The sequence below is a fragment of the Lithobates pipiens genome, unplaced genomic scaffold (genome assembly GCF_037356315.1).
Source record: "Lithobates pipiens isolate NorthernLeopardFrog02 unplaced genomic scaffold, aLitPip1_a1.2 Scaffold_18, whole genome shotgun sequence".
Taxonomy (NCBI): Eukaryota; Metazoa; Chordata; class Amphibia; order Anura; family Ranidae; genus Lithobates; species Lithobates pipiens.
Genome location: NW_027507758.1, coordinates 163,367,290 through 163,379,907, shown reverse-complemented (window position 1 = coordinate 163,379,907; position 12,618 = coordinate 163,367,290). Strand labels below are relative to the sequence as shown.

Below are 12,618 nucleotides of genomic sequence, written 5' to 3'. Positions count from 1 at the left end.
ATGTATCATTTACAAATACGAATTGAAAACTCTAGTACAGCATTTCTCAACCTTTTCAACACAGAGGAACCCTTGAAATACTTCTCTGGTCTCGGGGAACCCCTGCTGCAACTCATGATACATTAGGGTAATGGTCAGTGGGAAGAATGGTCCTTACACTTGTGGTCATTGGGAAGAATTACCTCTTTACAGATAGCTAAAAAGATCAATAGTTTGAGTGGGAAGTTATCTGAGAGGCAGAAATTGCCCAATGCTGAAGAAACCCCTAGCAACCTCTGGAGGAACCCTAGGGTTCCACGGAACCCTGGTTGAGAATCACTGCTCTAGTATATAAAATAGTCCTGCATACAACTACATTCTAGATACAGTTATCGGGGGGTCGTCTGCTGCTTACCTTGCATCTGATCTGTTCTGAGTGGAGTTCATCATGGTGGACAGGCAATGGCTGAGAGAGGTTTTTCCTGAATGTTCTTAGCTTTTCCAAGGAATCTGCTATTCCATTTTCACATTTCTCCCAGTCCTAAAAAATATACATTTCCAAAGTGTTACGAGGTACTGTATAAGTAACAAAGAACATAACAAAGAAAAATCTACATTTGTACAGTACAGGATGCACTGCAGAGCAATATATGTCAGGATTACCCTTTCAAGGTAAAACCTGCAAAGTCAGGGATTTGTTTCATGTCTGAAAAAGCAAGTCCCACAATACTCTGCATTAAATCATCTTACAGCTATAGGATAGGATATGATAATAAAAATATAATACAAAAAAGGGCACAAGTGATTTGTACTAAGTGTATCTAAAATGAAAATAATCAAAACTCTAATTATCAGCAATAGTTCCTGCAATATACAGATAGCACATCATCTGAAACACAGTACAGTGATTTACCTGCAATCTTGGGCTACTTATAATAAAAAGCTGCAGCAGGACCAAATGCAAACATTTTAGTATTTTGGTCCTTTCACAAAGACAGCATCTATTGCAATCAGCGGGAGATCTATGAACAGATCCCATGTTGAATTGGAGCAAAACTGATGTTATTTTTGTGATATCCATGTTTATTAAATTTTTAAATCCATCTTCTGATGGAGGAGTTCAACCAGACCTAGGTCTATGGGCAGGTGGATGTAAATAGCCATGCATCTGTTCACATCATTTTACCTCTCTTCCATCCTATTTAACAATGGAAAACAGTAAGAAGATGCAAAGGGGTTGATTTACTAAAACTGGAGAGTGCAAAATCTGATGAAGCTGTGCATGGTGGCCAATCAGCTTCTAACGTCAGCTTGTTCAATTGAGCGTTGACAAAAAAATAAAACTGGAAACTGATCGGTTTTTATGCAGAGCTGCACCAGATTTTGCACTCTCCAGTTTTCGTAACTCCGCTTCAAAACCTTGTCCACTTTTTTTTTTAAATCTTGATGCACTTGGAGGTAATCAGATGTAAACAGACGCATGTCTGTTTAGATTTGCCTACCCATAGATATCCACCTGAAACATTGGCAGGTGGATATGACCTAAACAGGCATGTGACTGGGGACATAAAGTCCTTAAAGTGCCCCTAAACCCACATCATAAAAAACTACCAACAAATGCTGTATTACATGCTGTTCCTTCTCACTCAGTCACTATGAGATTCGTTTTATGTATTCTGCAAAAAACATGGTTGATCCTGCTGTTCTATGTCTCCCCCTTCTGTCCATGTCCCCAATTCAGTTGTGGATTTTGCAGAGCGGTGTTGGAAGCTTTGCACATGCTCTGTTTTTAATGAGTTTCTATGCTGAGCATTTCCTCTCTATTACATCTGAGCAGCCCATGTGACTACAGAATCACACATGTGGGCGTATACACAGCGGTAAATGCCAGCTCACTTCCTTGCTCCTCCTCCATGCCCACTAACCAGCTAAACACAAAGGGGGTGGGATATTACATGTACAGTAGATTAATGGAGGAATCACCCCCCTCTTATTATAAGACACAGGCTGGAGGGGTGTGACACAGAAATCCGCCCACACCATGTTATTGCCAAAAAAATAATAAAGATTTGATTTTCAAATATATATTTGTATAACAATTTAAAATAGTTTATTGATTTTAATTATTTATTTTTACTCTGTATTCCAAAGGCTGTGTTTTATTTATTTATTTATTTTTAACATGTGACCAGCAGTAGAGGACTAGAATCGCCTCCTGCTGATGTTTCCCAGCAGACAGGCAGAAAAAGAGTACTTTTTTTTTTCTAATTAAAAGAATTACAGTGCCGTCATCCATTTACAGAAATAGAAGGGGCAATGCAAATTAAACAGTGTGTGTTTAGTATCACTTTAATTGCAGCAAGTTTGATGTCTAGCAATATGATTATGAGAGTGTCAGGTCCTCCATAGAAAGCGAATCATTGAATTATATCAATGATTCTACTCTGAAGCTACAAACTTGATGTGGTCCAGCAGATGTATCAGTTCATGTATTATAAATAATTATAAATATGGTGAGTATTACCAAGACCTGGATTTCTTAGTGAAGAATAAGCAGTCCAGGTAACAACTGACTGCAGTGATTGTGCAAGAAGCAAATGTGCTTTATAACTTTGGAATTAATGGCAAAAAACCCAATGGGTGAATGGTGGTGCACGATCAATGAACCTATAATTCTCACCCAGTGTCAGTTTAAATCCTTGCCAATTGAACCATCGTTACCTGCAATATCTTACCTTTACTATATGTTGGCTATTTCAGGTTATCAGGTCATCATAGCTCTATAGGGAAATCTGATATATACCTATACGCCAGCATATATAGACCCTATTTCCCTGCCTAATATATTAACATGCAGTTGTCCTTTAAATAAGCCCCACATATATTGAAACACATGGAAAATTCCTTACATATATCTTATGAATTAAACAGAAAAGCAGCAATAACATTATTCAAATTTCTCCAACTATATTACTGCAGTGTTTTGTGCCTGCTGTAAATATCCTGAACATTACTGCTATTGTAAAATCGAACACAAAAGGGAGCTAGCCAGTGATAGCATTTACTACATCTGCTTAGTTTATGACACTATCCACATACTAAATCTAATTTCTATAGGAATGAGTATAAAGAAGGCGGCACATACTTTCAATAGGAATGCAAGCTGTTTCTTCTGTTCCTCCAGTCTCAGTGTGGTGGCCTTCCATCGCTCTTGAATGTCAATGAGCTCTGCCTGCAAGGAAGCCTCCGCCCCACTGTCAGCAGAGAGAAGAAGCTGCTTCCCAGCCTCCACAGTCAGGATGTAGCTCCCTTGCTGTCTGTGAAGTACTCTGTCTCTTAGCTGTAACATCAAACAACAATGCATCTTGTTTAAGTAACATACATGCAGAATAAGCTTACACAGAGAATGCAACTATGTAGATCACATATTAGGGCTGATTTATTCAATCCGAAAAAAGCAAACGTGTTTGTGTGCGTGTGTTATGTAACATGCCCTACACCTTTGTTGCAACTACCAGTGCCATTAGCATGCAAATCATCTCCCCTGAGCTAGGAAGTACTGCAAGGAGAAATACTGCAATGAATAATGGACACTGTGGTCAATATAAAAAAATCACTATTTTTTTAAGACATGAAAAAGTCCAAAAAGTATGGTAGCCTACACGTGTCCTTTAGAATTCACTTCAAGCTTTATAAAAGAAAAAGTTGAAACTGTGTCACTGATGTGGGGTGAGGTGGGGTGGGATGATTGTCCTTCATCTTTCCAAATCTTCTGCGCAGCCCACCATTTTGCCCTATCTTTACCCCCCTTACCTTTATCCATCCTTCCCATCTTCTCTTCCTCCTTCTTTCTCCCCATCTCCCTTCTTTCTTTCTCATTTTTGTTAAGCTGAGTATACAGGTAGAGTTTTTCTTTAGTTCAAGCAGCGGGTTTAACAAAGAAACACTCACGGATCCCTGTACCCATGCAAGTTATGTGGATGTAGGGCTATGCCCTGATGCACTATTGTATTCTGAAAGCAAGGACTCCCCCCATGGTCAGAATACAGAGATTAGCACTGCAGCCATTGGCTGCAGCAGCTGATTGATTGCTGGCTTTCCAGCAGCATTGCCTGTCAGAAGCCAGTCATTCTGTTGAAAAGACAGGGATACACACTAATAAAAACTCAGCAGGAACAAGCCAAATTTTGATGTATACCCAGCTTTATACTCTTCTTTTCCTTGCAACAATCTCTTTAAAGTGGTGTTCCACACACTAAAAAAAAATGATTAAAATTCCTGAAAAAATGTAAAAAAAAATTTGGAAAATTATTTTTTAACTCACCTCTAAATGCTGTTGCTATGGGGTCCTTCATAGTCTGCCTCCTTCAGTGCCTGGGCTGGTGACATCACTTCCCCTTGGCGCAGGAAGGGCTCAGTTCTGCCCCCGTCAGTCATTTGGGACACGTGACAGGTCCCAGATGACTGCGTGGCCAATCACGGCGTGCGGTGCTGCTTGTGCATGCGCAGTGGGTGCCCGGCTGTGGCTTCACAGTTGCTATGTGCAATGTGCCCGGCTGTGGGTGCCCACAGTTGCAATGCCAGCGCCGCCAAGAGGAGGGGGGGAGAGCGGGGCTTCGTGCCCCCGCATCGCTGGACCCTGGGACAGGTAAGTGTCTGATTATTAAAAGTCAGCAGCTGCAGTATTTGTAGCTGCTGACTTAAAAAATGTTTTTTTAAAAGGGGAACACCTCTTTAACACTAAAAATTATGTTGTGAATAAGGGCATCATGGCTGAAATGAGTTAGCATCTGCTGTATTTTATCTGTCTTTAAGTACCAATATGGATCATCTTCTATTATTAAACATGAAGGAAATGCCTACTATCCCTGCACCTTGAATATACCATTGTATATAAACCATATAGCTAATCCAAATTTTCACCCTGTGCACATATAGTTCACGATTTTAAGAATCAATTACCAATGTAATGAATTACTAATGTAATGTTTTTCTCTGGGTCCCTACAATGATATTAAATAAGTGACCTTGACATCCCTAGTGTATTGCTGCACTACTGCATCCGCAAAGTGTACAGTGCCTTGCAAAAGTATTCACCCCCCTTGGCTTTTTAACTATTTTGTTACATTACAGCCTTTAATTCAATGTTTTTTTTAATCTGAATTATATGTGATGGATCAGAACACATTAGTCTAAATTAAAATTAGATTAGATTAGAAAAATATATACATAATACTATTTTTTTTATAAATAAAAAATAATAATTGGCATGTGCGCATGTATTCACCCCCTTTGTTATGAAGCCCATAAAAAAGCTCTGATGCAACCAATTACCTTCAGAAGTCACATAATTAGTGAAATGATGTCCACCTGTGTGCAATCTAAGTGTCACGTGATCAGTCATTACATATACACATCTCTTTGAAAGGCCCCAGAGGCTGCAACACCTATGCAAGAGGCACCACTAACCAAACACTGCCATGAAGACCAAGGAACTCTCCAAACAAGTAAAGGACAATGTTGTTGAGAAGTACAAGTCAGGGTTAGGTTATAAAAAATATCCAAATCTTTGATGATCCCTAGGAGCACCAATAAAACTATTATAACCAAATGGAACGAACATGGCACAACAGCAAACCTGCCAAGAGAGGGCCGTAAACCAAAACTAATAGTCCAGGCAAGGAAGACATTAATCAGGGAGGCAGCACAGAGACCTAAGGTAACCCTGCAGAGTTCCACAGCAGAGACTGGAGTATCTGTACATAGGATGACAATAAGCCCTACGATCCAAAGAGTTGGGCTTTACGGCAGAGTGGCCAGAAGAAAGCCATTACTTTCAGCAAAAAACAAAATGGCATGTTTTGAGTTTGCAAAAAGGCATTTTGGTGAGACGCCCAAAATGTATAGAGGAAGTGCTCTGGTCTGATGAGACTAAAATTTAACTTTTTGGCCATAACAAAAATGCAAACTGTTTGACACAAACCAAAAACATCACATCACCCAAAGAACACCATCCCCACAGTGAAAAATGGTGGTGGCAGCATCATGCTGTGGGGATGTTTTTCAGCAGTCGGGACTGGGAAACTGGTCAGGGTCGAGGGAAAGATGGATAGTGCTAAATACAGGGTTATTCTTGAGCAAAACCTGTACCACTCTGTGTGTGATTTGGGACTAGGACAGAGGTTCACCTTCTGGCAGGACAATGACCCCAAAGACACTTCTAAAGCAACACTTGTGTGGTTTAAGGGGAAACATGTAAATGTGTTGGACTGGCCTAGTCAAAGCCTAGATCTCAATCCAATAGAAAATCTGTGATCAGACTTAAAGATGTTCCCAAGCACAAACCATCCAACCTGAAGGAGCTGGGGCAGTTTTGCCAGGAGGAATGGGCAAAAATCCCAGTGGTAAGATGTGGCAAGCTCATAGAGATTTAGCCAAAGTGATTTGGAGTTGTGATAGCCACAAAAGATGGCTCTACAAAGTATTGACTTTAGGGGCGGTGAATAATTATGCACATTGACTTTTTCTGTTATTTTGTCCTATTTGTTGTTTGCTTCACAATAAAAAAAATAAAAAATCTTCCAAGTTGTGGGCATGCTCTGTAAATTAAATGATGCAAATCCTCAAACAATCCATGTTAATTCCAGGTTGTGAGGCAACAAAACACGATAAATACCAAGGGTGGGGGGTGAATACTTTTGCAAGGCACTGTATGTTGATTAATATCTGTTGAATGTCACTTGAAAAATAATAACAATTCTTGAGATAGGAAATCCATTTTAAACCAGCAATTATATGCATGTCAATATAAACTACAATATGCGAGATAAGTTCAACAACGACAACTAAGTCAATGTATACCTGGACTTCATCCAGAAGATTCCTGGCTTGCTGCAGTGGTATCGGAATGTTTCCCAAGCCTGTCACTGGTTGATAGGACATCTCCACCAGCCACTTGCGCAACTTCTCTGACATTTCTCTGTAGCGTTGCCACTGATGTATCTGACTGTCGATTATCCCCCTCCTTTGTTGAGCCCGACGGATTACTCCTTGCCATTGGTTACTCAGCAAGGCAAGTTTAAGGTTAAACTCATCCCTAAGAAATTTAGGTGAGCTGATTAAATCAAGAGTAGATATGGGAAATTTATGGGCAATGACAAGCACTAACAAAATAATTTTCTTTCTTTTTTTCAGATAGATTGGAGAGAGATTAAAACACCTGTCAGTTTTGTATTGTTGTCTGTTTCCTTGTTAGGGAGATTCACCCTCTCTTGTCCTGTTTACCTTTAGACTCCTTTCACACTGGAGGCGTTTTTCAGGCACTTTAGCGCAAAAATAGCGCCTGAAAAATGTCTCATCTGCAATCCCAATGTGAAATCCCTCGGGCTCTGGCAGGATGGCAAAAAAAGTCCTGCAAGCAGCATCTTTGAGGCGCTTTAGGAGCGGTGTATACACCACTCCTAAAGCGCCCTTGCCATTTGAAATCAATGGGCAGCACCGCCTAAGCGTCTGCAAGGCACCTCAGCAGCGGCACTTTGCAGGTGCTTTTAACCCTTTATTCGGCCATTAGCGGGGGTCAAAAGCGCCCCGCTAGCGGACAAAAAGCACCTCTAAAACGACAGTAAAGCGCCGCTAAAACTAGCAGTGCTTTACCGCCGACACCCCCCGCGCTGTCAGTATGAAAGGGCTCTTATCATCAAAAGTGAAAGTAAAAGAAAAGGCCAAATTTTGGGTTGACACCTGAACAGTAATAGAGGAGAAATCTTCCATTGGGGACATTCTGGTGACACCCTGGGATTCCCTCACTTTAGAGGGATTTCCTATCACTTTCTGTTTTAGCTATGGGACAGGAAGCAAAGAAAAATTGCCCAAATGGAACATAGAAGGCAGTTTAAACTGACAGGGGCTATAACCTCCCCTATTCTGCCCAATTTTTTTTTTCAAAGTTTTGCCTTTAGTTCTACTGTAAAGGATGCTAAAGAAGTACTACATCAGCAATTTTCAACATTTTTATAGTTGAAATAATTTTTCATAAATATTAGAAAGCATTTTTTGAAAGGGTAAAATAAAAAAGAACATTAAGAACCAATAAAGAAAAACAATTCGCTTTCAGCTTGCAGGTCCTCATGGTTTAGGATGTCAAAGTATCTGTCAAAGTATCTGACCATGGAGCTGATTTACTAATATTAGAGTGTGCAAAAAATGGTGCAGCTCTGCATAGAAACCAATCAGCTTCCAGGTTTTTTTGTCAAAGCTTAATTCAACAAGCTGAAGTTAGAAGCTGATTGGCTACCATGCCCAGCTGCACTAGATTGTGCACTCTAGAGTTTTAGTCAATTAACCTCCATGTGTCAAAGCCTAAGAGAATTAAACTGCTCCATTTGCAACTGTGCATAGGAAAAAAACTCAAACTATATTTTTTCAGTGCAGTCACTATGAGATGATAAATTGACTGCAAGTTTTTTTTTTTTATAAACAGCCTTATGGAAATTAAATCCATAATGTAGTGCACAGTAGTTAGCACACCAAAGAGTGAGCACAACAGTACAAATGGCTCCATAGCTGAAAATATGGATACAAAATTTCAAAATGGATAAGGCTTCTCATCAGCGACACTTAAATTGTTACTAACCCCAGGACGCTGCATTCACTATATCTGGTCTTCCACAGTCCACAGAACATGGAAATGCAATCGTTTTAGTAAAATATAAACTGCTAAATACCCTTTTTCATCAGCAGTTAGAGCAGTCCTGTAACTTATATCAGTGTCTGGTTAAAGCTTGTAGGAAGAGTTTTCATTCTGCTCTGCTGGTCCTATAAGCCTGAAGGACCCCTGACACTCTGTCAGGACAGTGCTCATTGGCCCTGTTCCGATTATATGCACTCTCCCAAGAAAAAAAAAACTCTCTTGCAATACACACAAAACTGAGCATGTGCAACATGTCCCCTAGCCTCTGTTCTGTCAGCAGTTGGATTGGAGACGTGGAAGAATGAGAGGATCAGAGAAGACAGGATCAAACAGCATTTTTACACAATGCACAGGATTAATCCCTTAGGTTCCACAATGAGTATGACAGGCATGTTTAACTGCATTGATTATACGGATGTGGGTTTAGTAACACTTTAAGTGTGAAGATTAATAATAATAATCTTTATCCTCTAACATAGTTATAACATCAATCTAAAACATATAACTGCAATCAGTGATATCTTTACCTATCATCCACTTGTCCCTGCTCAAGGAGCCGTTGTCCATCAATGATTATAGAGTGCAAAATCTGCTGGCGACTGAACATTTCTGCCTGAAATAGCTGGAGAAAAAAATACAATTTACTTTAGAAGTTTCTCATAGTTTCTCAATGGTAGAAACATCCATTAAAGTAACCCTGTCATCACCAGAAATACATTACGGAAAATAGCACCTGGTGAAAGAGGCTTTACATGTACCTGGCGGGTGGTGCTATCTGGGTGCAGCGTGTCACCAGGTGGGTACTTTGTTTGCCCTCACCAACTTCTATGTCACTACTCTGTCCTCTGGTGACATATGGATCAGCAGGAGGGATTACAGCACCTAGACACATTATATCCCCTACACCCGGAAGTGTCAGATAGCATGTCCCCAGGTAGTCACTGTGAGCAGATGCAAGTGTCTCTACCAAAATTAATTTAGCATATTGGTTGCATTAGTAATATAGGGATAAAACCTGCTTTCAGGGGCGCACTGACAACTCATGGGGCCCCCGGGCAATAGGAGATTATGGGGCCCTGGGATATAGGAGAAGATTATGGGGCCCCAGGGCAATAGATTATGGGGCCCCCAGGCAATAGGAGATTATGGGGGCCCCAGGCAATAGGAGATTATGGGGCCACACAGTATACATACACAGACACACAATATACACCCACAGTATACACACACAGAATATACATACACACAATGAAAAGGTACTGGAGAGGCGGGGCAGCTACAATCTTGTGATTTTTTTAAAAACACAGATTTTTACATACTGTCCCTGGTTTTATTGAGGCTGGCAACCCTGATGGGGCCCCTGAGTGTCATGGGGCCCTCGGGCAGTGCCTGAGGGCCCGAATGGTCAGTCTGCCCCAGCCTGCTTTGTAACTTGCCTCATGAGCTCTCTGCTGTTCTAGTAGGCTTTGATAGTTGCCCGGTATCTCTACTGCCAGCTTCTGCTCAGTCTGAATTAGGAACTCCATCCAAGTCTCACATTTTTCTAGGAAGGTCTGATGGTGTAGCAAGAAGGACTGTAACTTACTATAAGAAGAAAAACAAAAAACAGGTACTATTAATAATATCGGATATTGAATAACACTTTTTAAATGCTGTCAGCACAAAAGAAAATAATACAGGCACTAGCGCCAAGAGAAGGTCCTCAAGCACCCAAGGTGAGGGTGCAAAAATGCTGAGATGAATGCTGTGCATAACCACATGTGCAGTGACTGGTTTGGTATAATGGGCAGAATGACAGTCCTAAGATTACCACCATTGAAAAGTGAGCGGGGCAGGGGGAGGAGTTGATGTGATGTAGTTAAACTAATGCAATTAGGTCATAATAAGCATGGAGCCAGGATTGTATTATTAAGACAAAATTCATTCTGTCTGAGAACTAAAGTGACTTTTAATTCATCACAACTGCAAATTTATTCTGCCATGTATCCCTTTTATTTAAAGAGCACAAAGATTTTGTTTTTGGCAAAAAGCTTTTTTTTTAAACAAAAAAAACAAAAAAACTAATATTTGTTTTTTCAAACGTATGGAAAAATATTAGAAAAAAAAAAAAAGAAGAGGGGCTGAAGGGGTTAACCAGGACCAGGGAACCTGTGGGCTAATGTGAATGAAGCTTTTTGTCTTCAAGGTTTTTGTTAACCACTTCAGGACTGGAAGATTTTACTCCCTTAATGACCAGGCCATTTTTTGCGATACGGCACTACGTTACTTTAACTGACAATCGGGCGGTCGTGTGACACTGTACCCAAATAGTATTTTTTCCCACAAATTTCTTTTGGTGATATTTGATCACCTCTGTGGTATTAGTTTTTTTCGCTATAAACAAAATATGAACGACAGTTTTGAAAAAAAACAATATATATTTTTTTTATTTTCTGCTATACATACATATCCAATAAAAAATAAAAAAATCAATTTCTTCATCAATTTAGGCCAATAGGTATTCTGCTACATATTTTTGGTATAAAAAATCCCAATAAGTGTATATTGATTGGTTTGCAAAAAAGTTATAGCGTCTACAATATAGGGCATATTCTAATTGCATTTTAGAATTTTTTTTTTTTACTTGTAATGGCAGTGATCAGTGATATTTAGCGGGATTGTGATATTGCTGCGGACAGATCGGACACCTAGCTGACACTATTGACACTTTTCAGGGAACCAGCGACATTATTACAGTGATCAGTGCTAAAAATATGCAATGACACAGTATAAGTGACACTTGCAGGGAACGGGTTAACAACAGGGACGATCAAAGGGTTAACAGTGTGTTTCTAACTGTGTGGGGGTTCCTGATCTGCAAGAACATTGAGTCCGCAGAGCCCGCTAATTGGCTCCCCCTGTGGCCAATCAGCGCGTGCTTGTGGTTCTAGCGCAACACACATGCCCCCCAGTGGCTATTGACAAAATCATGTAGAGGTATGTGATTTTGCGCAATAGCGCCACCTTGCTGCAGTATATGTAAAGCAGGCAGTCGGGAAGTGGTTAATGTCTGTTTTTTGTCTCAATCCAAAGCACTAAGTGTAATTCATGTCTGCTGCCTTGTTTCTCTGCTATCTGCATTAGTCATTTTCTGACAAGTTTTCCTGACTCCAAGAAAAAAGGTGACATGGGGAGGGAGCTTCAGCACACACCCAGTGATTGACAGCCTCAATTCTGTATGAAGGGGAGTGTCCCTTCCCTCCAATCAGCTCTCAGCTCTACACACTGGATGACACCCCCAGATTGGTTCACAGATTGCAGTGCGAACTTTGAACTCACACAGAAATCAAATGCGATCCGATTCTATTGTGGGGGAAAACAAGTCCCTGAACCTTTTGCTGTGCGAATCCAATGCAAGTTCAGCCATACAACTGTATGGCTGAGCTTGCATTGCTCAGACATAGACTGCGGTGCAGGTGCGAATTACAAAGTCAGAGATCCCACTAGTGTGAACCCAGGCTCAATGTAAATGTATTTTTATAGTAAATTTGCTCCTTTACTTACATGGAATAGTGCCATATGCTTAGTACTAATCCCTAATTTTACCTATTAATATCTGACTCAATGTTCTGACCAATGTTTTAGCAGGGATTGTCAGTTTTGTTACTTTAGACAAATTATCTTTAGCTACAATGTACTAAGTTCCAAATGAACCTTTCAGCCTGTCTTTTAAATCATTCATGGAAAATGAAGTTACGCAGTGCGAGTTTCTGTGCCCTGTCTTATCTTTGTGGTCACACTAGAAAAGTTTTAGAAAAAAATGTTCTACAATTTTCTGCATGGATACATTGTGCACATCATGATTAACCTAATACTGCAGTTACCTTAGTTATGTCAACATTTTTGTCTCAAAACTATTTCACATAGAGTTCAGCTTATATTATGTAACATAAACGAATCTCCATGTCACA

At 40.2% G+C, this 12,618-nt stretch overlaps 1 protein-coding gene across 15 annotated transcripts in view; it reads right to left on the bottom strand.

Moving 5' to 3' along the window:
* The window catches only part of SYNE1 (spectrin repeat containing nuclear envelope protein 1), a 663,643-nt gene that overhangs the window by 88,723 nt on the left and 562,302 nt on the right, over positions 1–12,618 (bottom strand). For 11 of the 15 annotated variants that reach the window (XM_077486324.1, XM_077486337.1, XM_077486323.1 and 8 more), the window contains 5 exons: positions 10,105–10,252; positions 9,196–9,290; positions 6,841–7,093; positions 3,125–3,319; positions 395–520 (listed from right to left, as the gene is read on the bottom strand). In XM_077486324.1, coding sequence (XP_077342450.1) covers positions 395–520; positions 3,125–3,319; positions 6,841–7,093; positions 9,196–9,290; positions 10,105–10,252 — 817 coding nt within the window. The remainder of the gene's footprint in view (positions 1–394; positions 521–3,124; positions 3,320–6,840; positions 7,094–9,195; positions 9,291–10,104; positions 10,253–12,618) is intronic. The other 4 variants (XM_077486325.1, XM_077486329.1, XM_077486331.1 and 1 more) reach the window with 1 other exon arrangement.